This window comes from Pseudoliparis swirei, chromosome 10 (assembly GCF_029220125.1).
Source record: "Pseudoliparis swirei isolate HS2019 ecotype Mariana Trench chromosome 10, NWPU_hadal_v1, whole genome shotgun sequence".
NCBI lineage: Eukaryota > Metazoa > Chordata > Actinopteri > Perciformes > Liparidae > Pseudoliparis > Pseudoliparis swirei.
The window spans coordinates 9,925,773-9,951,166 of NC_079397.1; the positions used below are offsets into that span (position 1 = coordinate 9,925,773).

Genomic DNA, 25,394 nt, shown 5'->3' on the forward strand with positions numbered 1-25,394 from the left:
TGTCTTCCATGAAAACTCACTTTTATTTATCAAATGAATTGAAAATTGAATAGAAAATATAGTCAAGACATTGACAAGGTTAGAAATAATGATTAATATTTGAAGTATTAATTTTGTACTTCAAACTTCAAGCTCAAAGGAAGGCCAGTTGTATTGCTTATATCACCCGCATAACTGTTTTCAGCTGTGCTAACATAATTGCACAAGGGTTTTCTAATCAGATATTAGTCTTCAAAGGCGATTAGCAAACACAATGTACCATTAGAACACTGGAGTGATAGTTGATGGAAATGGGCCTCTATACACCTCTGGAGATATTTCATTAGAAACCAGACGTTTCCACCTAGAATAGTTATTTACCACATTAACAATGTATAGTGTGTATTTTTGATTAATGTTATCTTTATTGAAAAAACTGCTTTTCTTTGAAAAATAAAGACATTTCTAAGTGACCCCAAACTTTTGAACGGTAGTGTATATTTAACAATAACTCAAGAAACCATACGCTTATTGTATTACATGGTGAATGTAAACTTGGCTGGGGGAGACGGCTCACAGCCACGAGGATACGGTTGTCGTTTTTCCATTTGCGTGCTATGTGATGTAACATGAGTTCCACCGTAACTGGGCTCCTCTAAGAATAAGTGAAACTGAGGAGAAATCTGGCCGCGCATTCAATTCCAGTTTCACTTGAGGTCTTCGTCATGCTGGTGTTGTCGCTCTATTACTCGTGCCCCCATGAGGTAGACACTTTATTTTTTATGTGTGATCCCCTGGCTAGATTGCCATGAAATGTCCTCCTCGTAATGTAATGTCTTTGATGATTCCATCACATTATCGCTCGCCCCATTATGCGGTCAAACTTGATCTCTTTTCAGAACTTTTCTTTTAATGAACACGTACCTGCGCCGCTAACGGCACGTCCGTCAGCCTCGCGTCGGACGCCGAGCATTATACCCGCTAAACGTTCGTATTTCGAGCACCGCTGTAGACGCGCTGGTGCTGCCGACACGCATTCAAGTTCACCGCCCTCGAAACTAGACGTCTGAAGCAACGGAGAGAAAGTGGGCCAATTCTCTGTAGCTCTGAACAACAGTAATAGTCTCCACCTCTGTCTCCACCTTATCGAAACCTGTCATCTCTCTCGCACAATCACTCTCTCTCTCTCACACACACTAAAGGATGACAGATCATTGCTCCGTCCTTCAGTAGATTGTCCGTCTTTTATCTTGACCCGTCATCTCTTTCTCTCCCTCTCTTTTTCTCTCCCCCCTCCCTCCCTCTCTCTCACGTCTCTGTCGTTCTCGTGGCGTTGTTGTGTTGCTTCTGTCCAACTTGCTGATAGACATCCTGCGCCACAATAGGAGGCAATCTTAGTCTGGCATGGAGCCATTGTTGTCTCTAATAGAATAGACTGAGAGGTGAAGAGCTATTGATTCAGCTGACAGGGAGAAGAGGGTGGGTGTGGGGTAGGGGGGTTGGGAGAGCGAGTGGACATGGAAGGGGAGAGAACGAGAGGCTGTCGACAACTGGCAGAGAAAGAGAGACAGTGAGTTTATGTTTGTCTGTTCCTTAAAGCGGGGTCAGATGTAGCGGCTGGATGGCGGGAGAACGTATGAATAATGAAGGTTTCCTCCTGTTGCCTCAGCTGATCAAAGATCCCACATATTGGGTTTGAGAGGAAGTGAGTGGGGACGGGCAGAAGAAGGGAGAAAATAGAAAGAAAGGGACAAAGGAATAAAGGAGGTGAGAGAGTGGAAGGAAGAGAGTCGGTGAGGAAATAGGAGAAGCGGTTAAGAAAAAAATTCTAAAAGAAAATATATAAAGAAATATATATATATGAATAAATATATGCATCTGTTTGTGTATATATATATATATATATATTTATTTAATTATTAGTGTGTATATATATATACACACATATATATATATAAATATAAATATACACATATATATATTTTATATATATATATATTTTTCTTTTAGAATTTCTTTGTGAATGCAGAAGAAAGATGAGAATAAATGCACGATTTCCTGTTGGCGTCTTACTTGTCACGAATGTGTCTCAAGCTAAAAAGATCTCACGAAGCAACAATCAGTCACACAAATCAAATGCAGTGCAGCGTGGAATGAAACCAAGCAAAAGAACACATAGTGGCATGTTGGAAAGACTTAGTCATGTCGAGCCTCATTAGCAGCACTAACGTGATGGACGTAGACAAAGAAATGGAGAGCAGAAGGTGGGAAAGGAGGAGAGAAGAGAAGGGCGATTTGTTAACGGGGAGAATTGAGAGGGATGGAAAGTAGAGGGGAATGGCTGTGGAAAGAGACGCGTATACAAATGTACAGGGGGAAAAACAAGAAGGGAAGAAAGTAAGAGAGTGGAATGAAAGCAAGAACCTCAAAGCACCAACAAACAGGAGTCTTGAAATCCTTCTTACCCTCAAATCCATTGCTTTCTGTTTTTTTAAAAGTATTAACAACATAATGGGAGATTGACTCGACTTTTCTCGTCTTCCGACCACTCAAAGCCCTCTAACACTATTCACCCATTCACACACTGATGGCTGCCACCTGCCCGTCACCACTCACTAACATTCACACACCGTAGGCATGGTTACGGGAGCAATTTGGGGTTGAATGTCTTGCCCAAGGACACATCGACATTGAGCCAGGGGAATATTTTTGAAAATAGAATTCTTGCTCACAGAAGTGGACAAATGAATGTGGATAGACGGATAGATGGATGAATTGATTGATTGAAAGATAGAATGATAGATAGGATTTTTTTTCAGGTTTGGTGCTCTGGATTTCCATCCGTCTTCCAATCATTCTTCTCAATCCAAACATGCCGCTCACTTTTACCTCAGAATGAGATCAAATCGATAACTCCCCACCCCGTGTGGCCAAAAACGTTCCACTGGAAAAAGCAAAAAACGGACTGGATGAAAACAGAAGATAAAAGAAGGAACCCGGCTGAGTTGAGTCAATATACAAGACATACAAGACAAAATGATGAGTCATACTCAATTAGTGTTCCGTACTAGCGAACATATATCATTACGTTACATATTACACGTTGAGGGGCGAGACTCAAAGATGGAAAAAGGGGTGAATAAAGATGGAGAATACGTCTGAGGGTAGGACCGATTCAAAAGCAATGAAGACGCTGACGGGGAAGAACAAAAAGATGAGGTGAGGGGGCAGAGACGATCCAAGTTGTAGGTAAAGAACGAGGGAGCGAGATGATGTGGAAACAGACGGCCAAGAGATGCTGAGAGAAGAAGCTGGAGAGAGCGAGAGAGAGAGAGAGAGCGGATGACAAGGGCGGGCGGCCAGTTGATTAATGCCAGCAGCTTCAATAATGCAAATGTAATTACTCCTACTGGGCATCACACTCGCTTAGCACCTAACCACATTAACACAGCGGTGGTGGAAAGAAGGGAGCCGGAGAGGGAGAGGAGGGAGAGGAGGAAGACGGCGACGTGTAAATATAGACTTCACAACAACGGGGAAAAGGGGCGACGAGAAGACGTCAAACAAAAAAGTGTCAGCTCCCCTTGAACACTACCTGAAACACTTGGCTGCGAGATGAAGGTGAAATAGCACATGTAGAGGTGAGGAAGGGACGGGGGGGAAGGGAGGGAAGGAGGGGGGGGGGGGAGTGATATAAGTGGAGTAATAACAATGCAAAAGAAGAGAAAAGGAGGAGCGGAAGGCATCTCTTGGCCTGCCAGCCACTGATGGACTCGGGAGGACACGCGGACATTGGTTCTCCTGAAGGACAACTGGAGCTGTTTATTGCTTAATGACTCCCTCCCCCCCCCCCCCACTTCCCTCTTTTTCTCTCTCTCCTTTTCTCTTCTTCTCTTCCTCTCTCTCTCCATCTGTTGGATAGTTTGCCACATCAGCTGTTCTCCAGCCACACTGGAATGACCCCGCAAGGAAACATAATCCTTGTGTGTGTGTGTGTGTGAAAAACACACACACACACACGCACACACACGCAATGCTTATGTGCTGTTCTCGCATGTATCGAGTTCTGCAAGTTCAACCCACAGCCACCGCCCCCTCGTCTTCATCGCGCGATCATATTCTGGTTCACTTGTCACCGACAGAGCCCCAGAATAATGTTTTTGTTTGTTTGCTAAAATGTCAAAAGGTGTGTTTCAGTCGCCGCGCTGCATCAATACATAAAGCCTTAATAGTCACAGCGTTAATAAATACATCATATAATATCTAATCATAATATCTTCCGCTGTCTCCTATCCTTTTTCTCACAGCCGATTGCCGTTATGATGAACACTCTTGATTAGCCAGCTGGTGTCGTGCACTCCACACACACACGAACGACTTGAAAGGGGATAATAGTGAAGTGAAGGGCTTCAGCTCTGTGGAGTATTTTATGACCTCACCACTTCACACCAGAACTCTGAGGCCGCGAGCCAATCACAGCTCACCGCGTTCTGCCGGTGGCTTTGACTCCGAGGCCACGCGGCCGCGCTTGTTTTTAAGAAATGTGAGATTGACAAAAGCCTGGGCGGGCGTGTGTGTTCCGCGACACGCTGACCCCTCTGGAGCCAATGTGTTCGGCACGTCGGTGTGAAACTGATCGCGTCTCGAGCTCTTCCCAACGACGGATGAATTTCACAGCTCGGCCGAGAAATTACGGAAAAATATGACAAATATTCCGGGAATGCACACGTCTGCTTGATCTCATAAGCTCGTTTGGTTTTCTGGTCCTTTCAGGTTCACAGGAGTTCTTTTAATTGTTTTATCCACCGAGTGGTTTGACCTTTGACCTCCTTGTTGTTGCTCAAATTTTCTTTATTTAATTCACTTTGAAAGTGTGAACGTTAGTTATTATTTACACTGTTGTAAAGAGAGCCTTTGTCCATATTGACTTTTTCTTTTCTTTTTTCTCCTCAGGACAACTATACGTTTGCCCAGCCAGGAATCCAGAGGAAAGTCAAGGCCCTGGAGGAGCTCGTCAGCAGGATTGATGGTGAGTGATCTGTCCATCCACCCATCCATCTATCCATCCATATAATCATACACCCACCCACCCTCTCATCCACCAGTCAATCAAGCCAACCATCCTTTTCCTGGTGTCAGATGTCTCTTCAGTCCGTTTCATGGGTTTTTGTGGCACAATTTTCTCGCATGTGTGTCTGTAAAGTTCTTAAGTTGTGTTTCCTCTGCTCGGCAACGAGAATAGAAAAGTCCAATCGATTAAAAACCTGACACGGATAATTTTTGAACGATGTTTGGAGCATAAAAAGAAACAAATGAAAGCCAGGAGTCTCTGGTCTGCACCCACACTGCAGTCAAAGAAATCTGCAAAGTTTCCCTTTTTTAATGAGGATTTTATTCCACTTACAGTTTTCTGAACACAAAGCAACTTTTTTTGATTGTTTGAACCCGAGCCTCAACAGGAAGTAACATTTAGTTTTCACGCCTTGATTCTTCCACAGTTTGTAATTGCATGACACTGCGATTACTGATTGTCATTCCTCTCGGCTGTGGGGGTGGGTGTGTGTGGGGGGAATGTGAACGTGTCGGTGATTATTAGCGCAAAAATAAAGTCCTCCAGAGGACTGGATGTTAATGTATGCACTCAGACTTTGTGTTAATTAGCAGTGCTGCGTTTCCCCCCTTTCTCTTTTTCAATGTTGCCAAAACAATGAATGTGTTAATAATGCTCGTGTGAATGGAGTCCCACACAAACCGACCTTCCGCCACGAGTGCCGTGTTCAAAACGGGGTCTCATCCAAGCAAAGCCTTTAGCACGACGGCCGTGTTCTTGGCTAACCTTGGCGCCGTCCGACCATCCTGTCAGCCTGGCGGAGGGGGGGGGGGGCTTACCCGCTGCATCCAAATGGATAGAAAGAGAGAGTGCATACGTGAGTGTGTGTGGGGGGGTGAATGTCAGGAAAAGTTAGTTTGCGTATTCCCGGCCTGTCCGTCTGTGTCATCGTGACCGAGCAAACTTGGTGTGTGTGTGTTGCAACGTGCACATCGGATTGTGTGTGTGTGTCTTTCAGAACAAAAATGTATTGACAGAATGGAGGAAGCAAAGTCCTCCCGATCCCCGCCTCACCCTGGCAAAGACGGGAAAGAAGAAAAATGACTTGACATTTTTACTGTATCTTCTTCCGTAAGTGCCCTGTCATCATAGTTGGGGCAGAGCCTATTTTTTATTTCTTTATTTATTTAACTCTCCAGCTTGACATTACCACCTCTAATGAGATCACAGACAGCTTGTATCTCGTGTTACGGGATTGTTTTTCGCCCCGCTGTCGACACAGCATCTGTTTTGGGAACAATGGCCTCTCATCGCTTCCAAAATTACCACTCAGCGCTTATCAGATGCGTGTTTAAAAGGGTGGCGTGCAGTCGGATAAAGGTTGGGGATCTTTTCACGGGCAGATGTTTCCGCGACTTGTACAGATTTACCAATATCACCAGAAATCCTGTCGGAGAATCATATTTTAGAAATGTGTTGTCGTTTCTTTTATTGTTATTCGTTTCTTCTGAGATCAACAACTCATTACATCACCACCACTAATTGTACTTAATATTGCGACTTATTCGTTTGAACAAATTGTCGTGCAAAATGAACCAATTCATCTATTTGGCTCCATCGGAGCGAGACGGTAACCGCCGGAGACGAGAGAAACCGCTTTGGCTGTTGCTCCGTGTGTTCCGTCTGACCCGTGTATCAGCTGGGTATCTGATACAGGGACACGGTTGACGGGGCCGGTATCGTTTAATAAAATGACGTCGCCAGCACCAATTAGGGATCCACTAATCCGACTTTTTCAGTCTCTGGCATTGAATTAATAAGCTGTGCGCCTCACTGCGTGGAAGTGACCGGGGTCATCCTTTTATGTGTCAGGCTTGACTTGAACATTGTTTCCCAAATGTATCGCGAGATATGAAGGGAATTATAATTCATCCGAATAATTGTATCAAATACCAGATCAGCACATTGTCACAGATCCAGCTCCTTGTCGGTATCGGCCCGATATCCGATGTGCGTGTATCTTAATCATCACATTTTCTCTGGATCTGGGCCCAAAAAGGATCGATTGCAGGTGTTTGACCGGGGAAGTTTCGATACGACTTGATAAACAGTCGCGATATCCAGCTCTCATATTTGCTAAGCCAATAGGAGCTCAGTATTTTTAATAGAATGATTGTTTGCTGTCAGGAGGCACAGGAAGTTGCACCACTGTCTCTCTGCTTCTCTAAAGCGACGGCACCTCGCTCCTCCCATATCGGTCAGACTGAGGGAAAACACACACATCCTGTTCATTCACAGAGATAATGTTCAGGTTTTATGGCCACATCCCCGCTGTCCATTACCCGCTGTGTCTTTTAGCACAGTGGGAGAGAGAGCGAGAAAAGAGAGGAAGTGACTAGATTTGTGCCCTGAGGTCACGGCCATTTTTCCACACTCCTCTTCTCCTCCTACTCGCCATATTCTCTCCCTGTGACTTCACTCGACGCTTTAAAGGTCACATTTAGATGAAAGTAAATTGATAAAAACCAGGAAAGGCTCCGTTGAAGGCAGCTGATGTGTCTCGTATCGTCAACGCGGCACCATTTCAAGAGTCTCCAATAAATGACACATTTTCCCGGATGAGATGTGGTCATCATAAACCGTTTGAGCTCTGAAATGGCCGAATAAATAATCCTTCCCTCGAGTGTTGACTGGTGGCGTTGACAACGGCACCTCGTCCTTAGCTGACTCACTTTCCCTTGTACGACACACTAAAATATATATATATATATATAAATATACCATTTCTTTGATACTACATTTATTTTCTGTACATTGTAACGCATCATAACGCATGTAAAACATCGTAACGCCACTCTGATCTCGCTATCTCTCCCTTATCTCGCAAGCGTGTTGCATGAAAGTGCATTAGCACAAGTTTATCAACATGAGAATTGCACAAAGGTGAATATATTTATGCAAATGATGGGACGCGCTGGCTCTCAGCCTGAATTATGGAGAGAGAAAAAGAAGAAAAACTAGAACGGGCACTATAAATTGACCGCTATGGTAAAAAGAAGATTTTGACCTTTCCATGACCTTGACCGTTGACCCGATCGATCCCAAAATCGAATCAAATGGTCCCCGGATAATAACCAATCATCCCACCAAATTTCATGCGATTCGGTTTAATACTTTTTTACTTATGCGAATAACACGCACGCATACAAATACACGGCGATCAAAACATTACCTTCCGCATTTTCAATGCGAAGGTAAAAAGGCTGGTCGTCGGATCATGAGACCGGATTGCGTAAGTGAAGACCGAAAAAGAGCTGCAGTGTTTTTTATGGGGTTGAGAAAGAAAAGATGGATAATTTACCTTTTTGAAGTTGGCTTGTAATTTGTCTGTTTATATTTACAGTTCTGTTTGTTTAATGTTTTAGTTTTTTTGGGGAGTGTGGGGAGGATTATTTGTTGTTTCGTGTGCAGTCACGCTAGTGCAAGACGAGAGACGTTTTGGGGATTTGTGATGCTAGCTTTTAAAGATGCGTTAGACCCGCTCTGGCATGCAGAACACAAATGCATAACGCACTTGCAAGAGGCCGCCTGTTCCTTATGTTTTCTCGTTATGCTGCGAGTTTAGGGGGCGAGAGAGACGCCCCGTCGACGTGACATTGTGCGAACATGCAGTGCCTGTGCAGTGACACCATGGAAACGCATCAGATCCGCTGCGCTGCAGTCTCCTTCGGGCCGATCCAAGACCAACGTGTGACCTTCTGCTTGTTCATTGGGTTAGAAGAATCCCCCAGTGAACTCCATCTCCTAGACTTGACTCGGTCATTAAAGACCTTTGCCGTCTCCGTGTCCCGCCGGAGGTTGTTTCCCACAACATTGTGACATACATAAGTATATGCACACATCCTATGCACGTCTTATAGCAACCTAGTATATACGGAACTGTATAAATTGTAATGAGGCCGAATGTGGCAACAGACAGAGAAGTAACTTTATAAACATGAAACAAATGGAAACAAATACAAATGTGTTTTCAATAAAATAGGTGAAGAACACAGAGCTCAGTCGGTACCAGCCTCCTCCGGTCCTCTGTCCTCCCTCTGAGGTGGATGCAGGTACCGCTGCTACAGAGGAGCGCCTGCTCTGTTTCCATTTTTCCGACTCATGGAGAACTAAGCCAAACCGTAACCAAAGGTTTAACAGTCACAAGTTGTTCATTTCATTGCTTCATCGTTCATTTTTTATTTTACTTGTTGTTCTTTTTCTCCTGATTATTACTCTCTCCTCTCCCTCTCCCCACTGCGATAACTCCCCCATGACAAACGACTACTCCTCTCCGCCACTCCCCCCATCGTGCTCCTCTCCTTCTCGGTGTTTGGTGGAGTCGCTAATATTAGGCAGAGCAAGTTCATTAGTGTAATTTAACATTGTCTAAAGTTGTTCCGCTCTCACCCTCTCCGTTTGGCAGCTCGCTAAGATCTGTCACCGGGATGCATTTGCAGTTAATGAGCTCCCCTTGTTTATGCTTTTACAGCAGCAAGTGATAATTAAACTGTAGGGATGAGCATGAAATAATCACTTTTTGTTTACTTCGCACCCCGCTCATGTGGTGGAGTGTGAGCGTAGTTGTCAAACAGGCATGTGTGAGCACTGGAAGACAGGTGCCATTCAATTGATTGCTGCGTGTGTTTGAGGGCAACAGGGTATATGTTGTTGTTGAGACATACCCGGCATAACATTTCACCAATTAAGCTTCATTAAAGCTGTTCATATATATATTATTTTTTACATATTTTTATATATATGTATATTTATATATATATATATAAAACATACACATGCATGTGTGCTATCGTGCCCACCCTTCCCTTTTCTCATAGATTCTCTGACAGTTCTTTAATTACAGGTGTGTGTGTGTGTGTGTCAGTGAGAATCATTGTAATTGCGGTGATGACAATGAAATGGGGAGCCGCTGAATATTGAGTGGTATTTTTAATCTTTTGTCATGTAAAGAAGCATTAAACAAACGTTTATCATGAGCAGATAAAGGGAACGGTGGCAGCCATTGACGCCCCCCACTCCCCCCCCCCCCCACACGCCGCCACCCTGACGTCGACGCCATCTTTTGAACTCCACATTGAGATGAAATTGAGATCGCCAGACGCATCGGAACACATCGTGAACCAATGTTTTAGGAGGAAACCAAATGTGTGTGATGGCTGCGAGGAGACGCATGTAGATATATAACAGTCATCTGATCGTTATGTTTGAAGAGCTCAGCGTCACAAAACAAACAGAAACTCCAGCCTTGACTGGTCTCTCATTTATCTGTTAGATTCCAGCAGTGGTTCTGAAACTGTGGGGCTTGACCCTCTATCGGGGCGCCAAGGCGTAACATTTTAAGACATTTTCACATATTACAAAGTACACAAAAAAATTATAAATAAAGAGCGAAATGCCTGTACTTTCGTGTAAATGGTTCCATTACGGCGTTCACAGGTTACGCTGCGCGTGCGTGACGGCCGGGATTCTTGGTGATTTGCCAATAATCTCGATTTCCGACGGTTGCCCTTCAAAACAAGAGCTCAAAATTGAGCATTAATTGAGAGTGACCGTATCAAGCCTGCAACCCCGTTTTAAAAAGGTGTAGTGGAGAGCTCATTGCAGCGAACAATCATGATAAAACTTGATGACTCACACACATCTGCAATAGTTTTGTTTTGCAAATGTTGCACATTATTTTTTTATAAATATATGCAGTGTAAAACTCAGTAAAACTCTTTATTGCCAAATATTTGAACTTGTTTTGTTTAGTTTTTCACAGTTTGCACTGAATTGTTATTATCTTGATAATATATTCAGTGCAAAACTGATTAATTGAAGCTAAAATAAGCTATTTTTTGCCAAATAAGAGTTATTTTTTGCACAGATTTGTATTCTAATAAAGTGATTGGAAATGTATTTGTGTTTTGTCTGATGGAGAAATCTGGTTTAATTGAAAGTGATTGCAAAATATTAGGAGTCACAAAAAGTTGTTATCTCAATACAAATTCAGCATGTGGACCATTTTGTTAGAACTTTGTCGGGGCGGTGGGGCGTGAACATCTTTCTCCTCCGAAGTGGGGCGTGACAGAAAAAGTATGACAACCACTGGATTGCAGTAATGTGCACAGAACCTTAAAATAGGCTGGTATTCTATATTTACTCCAAACAAGGAGTACTTTCATGTATTGACTGTGAAATCTGATTTAGCTTATTCTCCATTATTTTTCATTGAGCCACTTTACCCACAAGCAACATGAGCACTGTCGTTTAGTCTGAGTCGAGTCCACATGTTCTGGTGCCAAGTCAAACCAGATGTGTATTCATCCTCCTGTGAGCAACGTTTGCCAATTCTACCCTTTAAGTAAGGACAGGAACCTGATTAGTTCTGCTCATCATCCCACTGATGACCCGTCTCTGATTCTCTGTCCAATAAACCAGGATTTCTTTATTGTTGATGTGACTTGTTCATCCGCCTGAAATTCAGTTGCGGCAGCCTCAATAAACTAAACAGAGAGAGACAATAGAGGCCCACTGGGACAGGCTTCATATTCCAGAGGGGCGGGCAATCAATTATGTGTCATTCTCCTTCGTAAATACAAGCATTGTTACCTTTTCCAAATTAGATATTTTTTATGTAACCATTGTTAAACGGAGCGAATGAGGCTGAACAGGAAATGCAACCTGCCTCACAGAAAGCTGAAGAGATCCATCCAGTTTAAACTATGGCACATCCAGTGAGCACATATGTTGTATGGGTTTAACATCTGCGCTGAGCTTGTGCCATATTTAAATCACTTCAAGATAAATATTTACAATTTATTAAAACCCTGCAGGAGATCAAACGCAAGCAAATGTTTTGCACAGATTGACCTTGGATGAAAAATTTAAATATATTTTTTAAATCGCTTTAATCGTCTTCTTCTGGAATGTAAAAAGGTCAAATGAATAATAAACACACACCACACCTGAGGCGAACACACTCCGGATGCTTCTGACTCGCGGTTCGTGCGCTCTGTTCCTCGCCGGACTGACATGCGGCGGAGTTTCATTTAAAAAGCAACACGCTCCCCCTGTTTCTTCCCCCCATCCCAGTTCGGCGTGTAGACAGTTCCGATAGCTCGGTGATTACATCTCCATTATGAGGAAGAGGCCGCGCCCGCGTGCCACCGGCTGCAGCCGTTATTGACAAAGAGCGCAGCTTTGACGGAACCCGTCTCCACACCTGTCGTCACGACGATGGCCTCACAGACATCTGCATCTTCTTTTGCTGGTGTAACAATCAATCCGGGTGTGATATTGTTGTTGTTTTTTTAACAGTGATTGTTCCTGTTTTAACAGAGTCCATGCACATCCACATGCAGCAGTACGAGGTGGAGTACCTGCAGTTTGCCTTCCGCTGGATGAACAACCTCCTGATGAGGGAGCTGCCACTCCGCTGCACGATCAGACTGTGGGACACCTACCAGGTAACACGCACGTACGCACTCGGCAGAAGCTGCTCTTATTGAGCTTTTTGTTATCCGTCCAGGTCTATCGATCTGGCTTTGCCGGGGACTCTCAGAAACGTGGATATGCTCTGATAATGACATCTGTGATTGCTTCGGGAGTGATGCTTTTGTAATTTCTTCCATTATCCTCCAGCCAAGCCAGGAGGCATGATGCAACATGAGACGGATTTCTTGCAAGGTTTTCTCCGCGTGCCCCTAATTATACAGAGCGCATAATGCAGCCTAACGATGCTGCTCGGCCCCATCGCACAGCCATGCTGCCGACTAGAGATGCACCGATCAGGTTTTTTGGTGCCGATCACTGAAATCAGTATCTGCCGATCCGATAATACCGATCACGGTGTCGATTGAAGCATTCTATTTATTGTGTAGCATTATTGCCTCGGACTATGAGGAAATACATATATAAAGCACCTCAAACATTAAAGAAATTACCGATTTCTTTAAACATTTAGGACTTTTAATTTGAAAAATCTCTGAATTGCGACAGTAAATATGTTTAATTGCCAGGCTAGGGGAAGTCAGGGACGTTCTGAACACATCTGCATCAGTCGTTGCCTGGGACTCTGAGGGAAAACATATCAAGAGCGCCTCAAACATTTAAAAAATGACATTTCTTTAACCATTTAGGACTTTTACTTTGAAAAATGTCCTAATTGATACATTAAAATTGTTTGATTGCTATTGTAGGGGATTTCAGATATGTATGGAACACATCTGCATCATTCATTTCCTGGAACTCTTGGGGAAATCTATATACAGGACTTTTTTTAACATACAAAAGTCTGACTTATTTTTATAAACTCTTCCTTGGTACAGTAAAAATGTTTTAATGTTAGCATAATTTAAGCTAAATCTCAGAAACTATCTATAAAGATACAATATCAGTTCATTGTTTACTTTTACATGTAATAGTGTATGATTTATCGACATCTTATTTTGAAAAACGGATGCTGTTTCACGTGGTTCTTTCCGCTAACTTTGCAAAACCGGATGTTGTCACATAAATCCTTCCGCTAACTTTATCAAAACCCTCACTCGCTCCAGATCGAATGTGTTTACCGTCAACATCAGCCTATAGGGGCAGACATGTGAGAGTCGGCTGAGTTGACCACGGAGATTCAACTCGGGGGACGCCGCTCGGTGCGTGAGGATCCCCTCGTGGACCTCTGCACTCTGCCGGCCCTCGCAGGGCGCATTTCCGCCGTTGCGGTTCGCCGCGATTGAAACGTCTCTGATAGTTCTCACAGATTTGATGTCATCTGATCGGCCAAGTTTGATCGGCCGTTTTGAGAACGCCGATCAAAACTGATAATGGGAATATCGGCCGATATGGATCGGCGCCGATCAGATCGGTGCATCCCAACTGCCGACACGTTTACACTGAATAGCTTTTGGTGCAACAGGGATCAGATGATTTGTTCAGAATTTATTTCTATTTGTAAAGAAAAATATTTATAAGGGGTTGCAGAGGATAAGTTAATTCAGTAATGGAACAAGCGATGTCAGAGGCCCTCTTTCGTGCATGAAACTAAAGTTATTTTATTTAAAACGTGGTTTAATGTTATGGCAACTTTGTTCTTTGGTGCGAGTGTCAAAGTAAAGCCTATTAATGTGTTGAGAGAGAGATCCTGATCTCATTCACACACACCAGGGCCTGCTCATTGCGCTGCCCTTTCACATTTACACACGGCTTAATAGGCGGCGCCTACAGTTAGACCAGATTGTTAACCTCGGTTGGCGTTGTCAATAATACCAAATGTCTGCGATTGATTCAGTGGGGTGCACTCGGCTGGAACGTGGGTGGTAAGTCCAGGACTTGCTCTAAGTACACATAATGGATTTTCCGGCTGACGCAGAGGTTGAGCGTAAGACACACGGTCGGAGCGTTCGATGAGACGGGGAGAGAAGGAGCCCGAAGATGAATCGAGAGTTGAGGCGGTATTCAAAATGAGCTTCTCCAGCGGTGGCACTTCCAACTGTGGTAGTTATTTGCACAAAGCAGCTGCCTGCCACTGTTGTTCTTTCCGCCGCCGGTTCCCAGCGTCCTCGGCATTAATCAGAGTGCAATCATTTCCCCTGCATAGCCGTGTCTCTCGTCACAATGGGGGAAGTATAACATGCAGATGTTCAACTCAGTTTATTTTGTATAGCACAAAAAAAGGGCTTTACAACATGTACACATACGACATCCCTGTCCCAAGACTCGCATCGGATCAGGAGAAACTCCCAGGGAAAAAAAACTTTTCACGAGAAAAAAAAAGGGAAGAAACCTTCAGGAGAGCAACAGAGCAGGATCCCTCTCCAGGATTGTAATTTTCACCAGTGCTGTCTCGGTGCTGTGGTGTTTTCTAAATCCTGACTGAAACTCCTCAAATAAAGTATTATGACGTAGAAAGTCACACAACTGATTTGCGACCACTTTCTCAAGGATCTTGGAGAGGAAGGGGAGGTTAGAGATCGGTCTGTAGTTAGCCAACACCTCTGGATCCAGAGTGGGCTTCTTCAGGAGAGGTTTCATTAGATTACATTAGATATTCCTTTATTAGTCCCACAGTGGGGAAATTGCAGGATCACAGCAGCGTGTGCACATTAGAGTATTAATAAAAGATAAAAATAATACACAATAACAATACTAAAAGTAAAATACAAAATATACAGAGGAAACTAAATGCATACACAAGGCAGTGATCAAAGTGAATTTCCAGCAGGTTAAAGTGTCCAGGAAAATAAAGTGCTGAATGTGCAAGTATCTCGAGCGATCTCCAGCAGTTTATAGTTGATTACAGATACTTTGAAGGAATGTGGTACGTGGCCTGTTAGCAAAGACACATTGATGATATCTAATAGAGAGCTGCAAATTAAGGGCAACTCGTCTTTAAGCAGCCTCGTCGGGATGGGGTCCAATAGACATGTAGACGGTTTAGAAGAAGAAATCGTTGAAGACAGTTGGTCTGGGTTGAAGCCATCCAAATACACACCAGGGCATACAGCGGTCTCCAAGGCCACTCCACTCGAGGACAGATCGGCACTGGCTGAGGGTAAGAGGTCATCAATCCTTTCATTGTTCTCTTCATATTCACCCGTTAACGTTTGCTCGCAGCTCAAGAGTCTGACCTTTGTAAGTGTAAAGGCCTCTGCACACTTGGGGGCGTAACAGGAAAATCCAAAATACTGGGCAAATTTTAGACTTTTGTACTTAAAAAAAAGAGAAGGTTGGAATAGATTCCCTCGGCTGTAACAAGTTGCGCAGGGTATGTCTCGGGCTTTTATTGTGAAAGGGGGGAGGAGTGGATCTGGTCTGCTCTGCATCTGTCAAGATAAACAAAGTAGTTAGGTGTGCCGTCTTGGTTGGGGCCGCCCCCTGTCATTACACACTAAAGTGTATGTTTTGAGTGTATAATATTGTGCCGTTAGACGCATCCTGATTGGTAGATCAGAAATATCGCCTCGGTTCCCGGAAAAAACGACGTCCCTTTTTTTGCCAAATATTTGTGTTCACTGTGAAAGGCACGCAGAGGCCTCAGCGTAAGCCTGACACTTCCACAGCGTGTGATGAGTGTCATGTGGTACAGTCGCTTCCCATGAACACAAACGCAGTCATGTAAATTACAGACTTATCAAGTAACCGCACCGTGTTGTCCACGTGCCTCGGTAGCTCTGGCAGAACCAGAGGAGTTAGTGGACGGGCGATGGGAAGCGCATTTCGATTACCGTATTTTTTGCACTATAGGGCGCACTTAAAAGCCTTTAATTTTCTCAAAAAACGACAGTGCGCCTTATAATCCGAAGCGCCGTATATATGGATTAATTCTGGTTTTGCTTACTGACCTCTAAGCGATTTTGTGTGGTACAAGGCGCTCACGGCGCTAAGTCAAAATGTTTTAGTACGACTTTGGTAAACTACAAAGCCGCACTGCTTGCAGCATTACGGCTACCGTAGCCAGGAACGTCGCGGAGTAATACATACTGTAGCGACCCTGGGTCAGGAACGCTACGAGACGTAGATGGCTTATAGGGTGTTTATTCAAGGAACATAGAACAAGCTACTGTTGGCCGTAGCCTACGCCAAAACGACAACAAACCGCCGTGAAACCTCAAAACCAGCTTCACGTCTGCTCCGGGTCATAGCTCCGATCCGAACCCGCGGAACACAACAACACACACACAACAACATCACTCGCTGTCCAATCACAGACACGCCTCACAGCTACCAGCTCGTGAGACGTTCAGTTACATCCGGACATAACATTTCCCTCAGTCCGTTACAATACTGTGCTTCACCATAATATTACAGTGTGTGTAAAAGGATCCCAAAATACAACTGAATAAGGTTGGTAGTTATTGTGAATACGCTCATTAACGTTTGAATAATGTTGAGAATTATTGTGAACGCGTTTAATAAAGTTTGATCGACTGACTTATCTGACTGTTTTTTTTCCGCTTAATGCGCCTTATAGTCCGGTGCGCTTTATATATGAAAAAAGATCGAAAATAGACCATTCATTGACAGTGCGCCTTATAATCCAGTGCGCCCTATAGTGCGGAAAATACGGTAAGTGAGATTAAGGAGTGAAGTGGGCGTTGAAGAACATCGAGGATGAAAGGGGAGAGAACGATGAAGAGGTGACGGCGTGAAGTCAAAAATAGACCAGAGCAAAAGGCGAGGACATTCAGAGACGGAAAGTGGGAAGACTTCCAGCTTCGTCCACAGCCTTCAACAAATCCATAGCTTGGATGAATAAACACCAAATACATCTCGTCTGGACCTTTCTGAACTTCAACTGACTGAACGTCGGGCACCGTGAAATAGATTGCAGCTGACGGGCGAAAGCCACGTAACTTTTTCTTGCCGTACTTGAATTAAGAACCCCCGCGGCCATTTACCTGTCCGATTTGGTTCAGAACTCCACGGCTGGCTTGTAAAAAATACATGTTACTAATTCTATGTGTCTCTTTACCGCCAGCTCAGGCTGGCGCAAAGAGTATGTTTTCTTCTTTTTCAATTTTAATAATGCAAACTATCACGCGAGCACTTTAAAACCAGGTATTTCAGCATTTACATCGCTTCCAAATATTTATATTACCATAAACCTACAGAGGCTGCAGCTGAATGCCATCTTTGATCATCAATACATTTGAGCGTTGGGCAAACGATGACACGTTTGAATGTCTCCAGTCCGTTTCCTCCCCGTCTTGCGATGGCGATAGCGATGAGTCGTAGTCATTCAACGGCTTCTGTCAGTCACATTTGTGTTCTGGAATTTCACACCTGTACTCGTGCATTCGTCTGTTCTCCGTCGGCTCCCCCGCCAAGGACACGGCACAATTCATCACCTGATCCACAAAAGCCCCCCCCCCCCCCTTTAATGGAGGCGCGTGTCGTGCATCACAACACAGACCCGACTAATTGATGCTCAGATTCATTGCCAACCATTTTCCTGATCGATTCTAATCAATTAGTTTCTGCAGGCCCCAAAATCCCACTGATCCCCATCGGCGTGGATTCTCTTCCCCTTTCTCCGCGCTCAACGGCGTGAAACTGCCGGGTCACGAGTACGAAACAAATCCCGAACCCTCGCAAGTCCTCCAGTGTAAGTGTTGGTCTCGCCACTCGCATGACTTATGTGGACATCCGCGACGAGGAAGCCGAAGAATCACGCTCCTCCCGGGGAGAACACTTTGGCTGACCCGACAGCGGCACTATGTTTCCACAGACCCGCTTCCTGCTCAGCCCATCCCTTAAAGACACCGACGGGCATTGCGTTTCCCTCCAGTGGACGATTGATACGGATCCATTACGTCTCCCATTTAAGATGTGTTTTCTTTTCTGGTGACTTTTGACTGAACCGCAGCCAGCTGGCAGTGGTGTAGCGCTAGATGGGAACTTCCCGCCAGTTCATTTGTGCCTTGACAATATGGACAGTGGCTCAGGAGAGGAGAGGGTGAGCGGTACACGCGTGAGGAAGGGCTTTCCATATGTATGCTCGGAGAAAAGCATCGGGAGAATTAAAGATGTGACCTTTACCATACTCTGGACTATTCTGATCATGGAAATGAACACGGAATTGAACACAAGCTCGTGGTTATTAAGACTGGGTCGTTGGCCCGGTGCCGCTCTGTACCTTCGCCAGCCCTGCTGCCTCTATTATACCACAAGTCTGCACCGTGTCCATAGTAACAAGCCCTTATTTTTCATCATATATCAACCGTTAAATGCTCGGCGGGAAGAAAGAAAAAAGAGTGAAAGAAAGCAAAACAAGCCAAGGAAGGAAAAATACAGTCAAAGTCAAAGTCAAAGTCAATTTTCCATATGTGCAAACATACAGAAGATCGAAATTGCGTTTCTCTTCTGTCCAACATAAAGTGAATTGTGCAACATATAGACAACATAGAGTGCAAAAATAGTAAAAAAACTTGTGAACATATAGACAACATAAAGTGCATAGACAACATAAAGTGCAAAAATAGTAAGAAACATGTAAACATATAGACAACATAAATTGTGCTAGCAGCATTCAGACATGTGAGTCTGAAAGAGGACGGAGTGGGAGGATGGGGAGAGAGTTCAGCTTCCTGACAGCCTGGTGGATGAAGCTGTTGGACAGCCTGGCGGTGTGAGCCCGGAGGCTCGGTATCTCCTCCCAGAGGGCAGGAGGCTGAAGAGACCGTGTGAGGGGTGGCAGTGGTCACTCACAATCGAGGTCGCTTTGCGGGTGAGGCGGGTGTTGTATATGTCCTGCAGGGATGGGAGGGGGGGGAGTGAGGCACCCATGATCCTTCCAGCTGCCTTCACTATGCACTGCAGGGCGTTCCTGCTGTGGTCTGTGCAGCTTCCGCCCCACACAGTGATGCAGTTGGTCAGGATGCTCTCGATGGTGCCGCGGTAGAAGGTGCACATGATGGATGGGGGCTCCTGCTTTCCTCAGTTTCCGGAGGAAGTAGAGGCGCCTCTGTGCTTTCTTTGCCAGCGATGTAGTGTTGGCTGTCCACGAGAGGTCCTCACTGATTTCCACCCCCAGGAATTTGGTGCTGCTGACCTGCTCAATGTCCGCACCGTTGATGGTCAGTGGTGGGTGATGGGTGTGGCCTTTCCGGAAGTCAACAACGATCTCTTTGGTCTTGCTGTTGTTGAGCAGGAGGTTGTTGACTCCGCACCACGTGGTCAGAAGGTTGACCTCCCTCCTGTAGAGGGTCTCGTCATCCTTGGTGATGAGACCTATCAATGTTGTGTCGCCTGCAAACTTGACCATGTGATTGGTGCTGTAGCTGGTTTTGCAGTCGTGAGTCAGCAAGGTGAAGAGCAGGGGACTGAGCACACAGCCCTGAGGGGCCCCTGTGCTGAGTGTGATGCTGCTCGAGGTGTTGTTGCCAACACGTACTGCTTGTGGCCTCTCACTCAGGAAGTCCAGCAGCCAGTTACACAGCGAGGTGTTGAGCCCCAGCTGGTCAAGTTTGCAGATTAGTTGTTGTGGGATGATTGTGTTGAATGCTGAGCTAAAGTCTATGAACAGCATTCTTACATAGGAGTCTTTTTTGTCCAGGTGGGTGAGGGTGGAGAGCAGAGCAGATTGCATCCTCCGTGGACCGTTTGGCCCGGTATGCAAACTGGAAAGGGTCCAGAGTGGGGGGGAGAATGGATTTGATATGCGACATGACTAGTCGTTCAAAGCACTTCATGATTATGGGGGTCAGTGCCACTGGACGATAGTCGTTGAAGCAGGACGGAGTGGATTTCTTTGGCACAGGTATGATGGTGGTTACCTTGAAGCATGATGTCGCAGAGACACGCAGTGAAAGTTTGAAGTACCGTGTTCAAAGTGGATTTACGGCATCGTAAACACAAAACGCCTTGTCCGGACATTTAATTACACCTCGTGTGTCATTTTGGGATGATGTATTACACCTTGTTGTCAAAACAGTGGAGAACACTGATGGATGACTGGACGCCTCAGTTCAAGCTCGATTCATTTTGACTTTGATTTATTTGTTTCCCGCACTTGATTAACACACTTGTTGGTTTAAGCAGCAAGAGAACAGAATATTGATATACAACGTATATTAGCATATGATGTGGTGGACCCGCCTGGTTTCTTGACCAGTTCCCTGGTTCTCTGCTGCAAAGTGCTGGATTGCTTCTCTTTGTTTGGGACTAGGTCAGTTCAAGAGGTCAAGTACCTCAGGTCACCAGTATTGATGCAGCTGGAGCAGGTTTTGAACGGGTGACTGGAGTGTATTGACATTACGATGAATTCTAAATGATAGTGTTAATACTTTCTGTTATTCTTTACTTAAATATCTGTAAGTGTTCGTAGGAAGCATTGAAATTGTGGGCGGAACCACCTGACAGCGGCCTGCGCTCCTCCCTATCATTTCCTGCCTTTTAACGGGTTGTTTAGTTACTAAACTGGGTTCCCTCGTATCCCGGGAAACGGTAGTCTAATATTCTAGTCGTGGAAAACACATGAGCAATGAGAGCAAACGGGAAATAGTCTGTAACATCTTGTGTTGCTCTGGATATGTTTAACTGAGATTGAACTACTTGGCTATTTAGCAGTGCTCCCCAAAAAACTTCTAAAGAGGGCTGAGTTGTGTGGATGAATCAGATTAACATTCAAATACGACTCAACAGACAATAGTATTATGAATATGTTATATTGGGAACTGAATTGTTTCAAGCAACTGAGACTACTTCCCCAGGAAAGGCGTGGGGGATGGGCCCCCGAGGCCGGAGCAACCGGCTGGAGACTCTCTGCCCCCCCCCCCCCCCCCACCCGCCGCTTTGCTCCTCTTCCATAACCAGTCGACGGAAAGATGGTGGAATTAGCGAGTTAACGTTAGCTAGTTAACCCTAAATATTAGCGCCAGCGTCGATGTGTTTCGTCACAGTTCAGTTATCACACTTGGTGTACGGCTTAGAAAACCCTGCTGAGGTGTGCAGGGCCTCTCTTAAAAAAAAAAAAAAAGTGGTTGATAGCCGAGGCGCCCGTGTAAAGCGCACAACGCCGACTACACTCGCACGTCTACTTCGGGTCCCAAAAAGAGACCCGCAATTAAAGATTAATCAGTGTCGTGTCTTTGTCGTGACTTGACAGCATCCCGAGGACACGTTGTTCTTGTAATTCATCCTCTGAATATTTTAGGTTTTACAATGTTGTTTGTATCAGCTGAACAGTCAACATGCAACCAGGTGGAGATTTGGAGTGCTGAAGTTAATTGGATGTGCTCCACAAAAGAGCCCCTGTGGCATGTGACGTCGTCCCTTTTTTTTTTTTCCGATGGTCTTACAACCTCGTGTTCCTTCCCCTCGCCAGTGGCTTTATCCTGTTGCTGTACCGACTTCACCTTGGTGAACGTGTCTCTGTGCTGAAGATGATTCGGTTGTTGTGTAGGCCCATCTTTTCAAACACGACGGAATATGCATTATTCATTGTTGTCGAAAACAACCTGGACTTCCAGAACGGGTTAAAGCCGTGTCCTGAACGCACATCCGTGAATCACCACGAAATGGGGGAAGATGTTGGCCCCGTCGTGTCTGGGTCTCTCACAAATGCCGACGGTAAACAGAAAGACCTTGCCCTTTGCCACGGAGCGTGTGTGCGTGTTCCAGGGGAGATTTTAACCCGAGCGCCTCCGCTGCGGTCCTCTCTCTGCGGCGTGGCCATCTGTTCAGTAGCCGGATCCAGCACGAGACAGGCTTCCTTCATCACCTTCTCTTTTCTGTCTGCAGTCTCTTCTCCATTTTTTTTTGGTGTCTATTTTGCCCCCCATTTTTTTCTTCCCTTTTTTTTCCTCCACTTTTCTCCATTTGTCACTATTGATCACTATTGAAAATATGAATTATGTGGAGAGAAACACACTCACAGATGGAAAGACACACATTTCCTCCCCGGAACACACACACACACACACGGACAGACAGGGACCAAATTATCCCTGTTGCGTGGAGCATGAAATTAGCAAGAAGCTCAGTGTGGCAGCATTCGCATGGCTGTTAAAAGGATACTGTGACATTTCTCAGGTTCTATAATATGGTCCTTTTCCATACGGACGGTTGTATTCAACAGACACACAGCTGTATAGCGCTCAAAGTGGCCATGTTTAAAATCTTTGTTCAAGATGTGATTAAATCTGTCTATTCTTGGCGCAAGAAAAGTGGGTAATTTAGCGCGAGAAGAGAAGAGATTAACTGAGATTGAGATTACAGCATGATTTAAATGTGCACAATTCAAGATTCAAGATGATTTTATTTGTCACATACACACACAGGGTGTGCAGTGAAATGAAAGTGGCAATGCTCAGCAGGAATGTGCAAGGGCAACAAGTACACACTATTTACAATAAAAAACAACACAATATTTACAGTAAGTGTGTGTGTGTGTGTGTGTGTGTGTGCCTAAGAGGGGCAGTTGTGTGGGTCTATGTGGGGGTCCTGGTGAGGTCGGAGTTCACAGTCCTGATGGCCTGAGGAAAGAAACTCCGTCTCAGTCTCTCTGTTCTTGCAGCGTGACTACGAGGCGCCTGCCTGACCGCAGCAGCTGAAACAGTCTGTTGTTGGGGTGGTGAGGATCCTTCATGATCCTGCGGCTCTGGTTCTGCACCTCCTGGTGTACAAGTCCTGCAGGGTGGGAGTGTAGTTCCAATAGTGCGTTCAGCCGAACGCACTACTCTCTGCAGAGCCTTCCTGTCCTGAGCGGAGCAGTTGCCAAACCAGGCTGTGATGCTTCCTGTCAGGCCGCTCTCTACAGCTCCAGAGTAGAAGGACTGAAGGATCCTCTGGGAAACTTTAAATTTCCTCAGCTGCCTGAGGTGGTAGAGGCGCTGCCTTGCCTTTCTCACCAGAGTGTCTGTGTTCGTTGACCATGTCAGATCCTCGGTGATGTGGACTCCCAGGTATTTATACCCGCTCACCCTCTCCACAGTAGTCCCGTTAATCCCCAGTGGTGAGTACGTCCTCTGTTGTTGTACCCTCCTAAAGTCCACAATCAGCTCCTTAGTTTTGGTGACATTCATGATGAGGCTGTTGTCCTGGCACCAGAGTGACAGATCAGCAACTTCCTCCAGGTAGGCCTTCTCGTGGTTGTCGGAGATCAGGCCCACCACCACTGTGTCATCCAAACTTGATGATGGTGTTGAGCTGAACCTGGCCACACAGTCATGTGTGTACAGGGAGTACAGTAGGGGCTGAGGACGCAACCCTGGGGGATCCTGTGTTCAGGGTGAGGGGTTTGGAGGTGTCTGCCCACCCTGACCACCTGTGGCCTGGCGGTCAGGAAGTCCAGGATCCAAGCACACAGGGGGTGTTCAGTCCCAGCTCAATCAGCTTGCCGGCCAGTCTGGAGGGACTATGGTGTTGAAAGCTGAACTATAATCAATGAACAGCAGTCTCACATAGCCCCCTCTGGCTGTCCAGATGAGAGAGTGTGGTGTGCAGTACCTGGGAGACAGCATCATCCGTGGATCTGTTTGGGCGATAAGCAAACTGCAGCGGGTCCATGGAGGAAGGAGGAAGGCGCAGATGTAGTCCTTTATCAGCCTCTCAGCATTTCATGACCACCGAGGTGAGGGCCACCGGTCGGTAGTCATTCATACATGCTGGAGAAGCATTCTTGGGCACAGGGACAATAGTGGATCTCTTGAAGCAGGCGGGGACCACGGACTCAGCCAGGGAGGTTGAATATTGTGGTGAACACTGGAGCTAGCTGGTTAGCACAGGTCTTCAGTACTCGCCCAGATATACCATCTGGACCTGCAGCTTTCCTGGTGTTCACCCTCAACAGAGCCCTCCTCACACTGTGCTCGGTCACAGAGAGTGTGTGTTCATCCCCAGCGGTAGAACTCACCTCGCTCGCTTAACGGTGTTGTTGTTAGCAGCGAGCTAGCGCTGCTGTTGCTAGCCTCAAACCGTGCATAAAATGAGTTCAGGTCGTCCGCTAGGGATGCGTCGGCACTCACCATTGCGCGGGGTCTGCTCTGGTAGTCTGTGATAGTCCGTAGCCCTCCCATAGGCGCCTGGCGTCGCGCTGCTGCATCTGTGATTCCACTCTGTCTCGGTACCTCCTCTTGGCCTTCTTCACCGCCTCCTCAGTCCATAGACCGCTGCCTTGTACTCGTCCATGTTGCGGATACAAGACCGGAGTTATAGGCAGCATGCAGGCGTTCACAGCTTCACGGATGGATCTATCAACCCACGGCTTTTGGTTAGGAAAGACCCTAACTTTTACCGTGGGGACGATGGTGTCCGCTAAGCGTTGCTATGAGGCTCATTGCTACTTCCAAAACTCGCTGGCGTCACTGGAACTGGATTGGATCATGTCCCAGTCGGCGACACGCAGAGCGTCCTGTAGCTCAGCCTCTGATTGGTCAGACCACCGCTTCGTTCCTCGTCACTACCGCTTCCCGCGATCTTTGCCGGTACTCGGAAGCAGAAAATGGCGGCATGGTCCGATTTGCGAGCGGAGGGAGAGAGACAGCCTTGTAGCCTCTCTTGAATGGCGATAGCAGTGGTCCAACGTTCTTTCCTCTGGTAGCACACGAATGTGCTGGTGAAAGTTCGGCATTACTTTTTAGGTTTGCCCTATTACAGTCCCCAGCCACCACCACAGCCGCGTGGGGATGCGTGTTGTGATGCCGACATAACACATCTTGTAGGTCGGATAGTGCAACGTCGGTGTCGGCTTGTGGTGGAATGTAGACGGCTGTGGTGATGACCGAGCTGAACTCCCGGGAAGGTAGAATGGACGGCATGAGATCGTCAGATGTTCCAGGTTCGCGAGCAGGAACGAGAAAGAGTCTTAATGTCCTTGGGGTCGCAC

At 45.8% G+C, this 25,394-nt stretch overlaps 1 protein-coding gene across 3 annotated transcripts in view; it reads left to right on the forward strand.

The window, feature by feature from the left end:
• tbc1d22a (TBC1 domain family, member 22a) overlaps window positions 1–25,394 on the forward strand; it is a 113,684-nt gene that overhangs the window by 60,735 nt on the left and 27,555 nt on the right. For all 3 annotated transcript variants that reach the window (XM_056424453.1, XM_056424455.1, XM_056424454.1), the window contains 2 exons: window positions 4,933–5,008; window positions 12,410–12,537. In XM_056424453.1, the coding sequence (XP_056280428.1) occupies window positions 4,933–5,008; window positions 12,410–12,537 (204 nt within the window). The remainder of the gene's footprint in view (window positions 1–4,932; window positions 5,009–12,409; window positions 12,538–25,394) is intronic.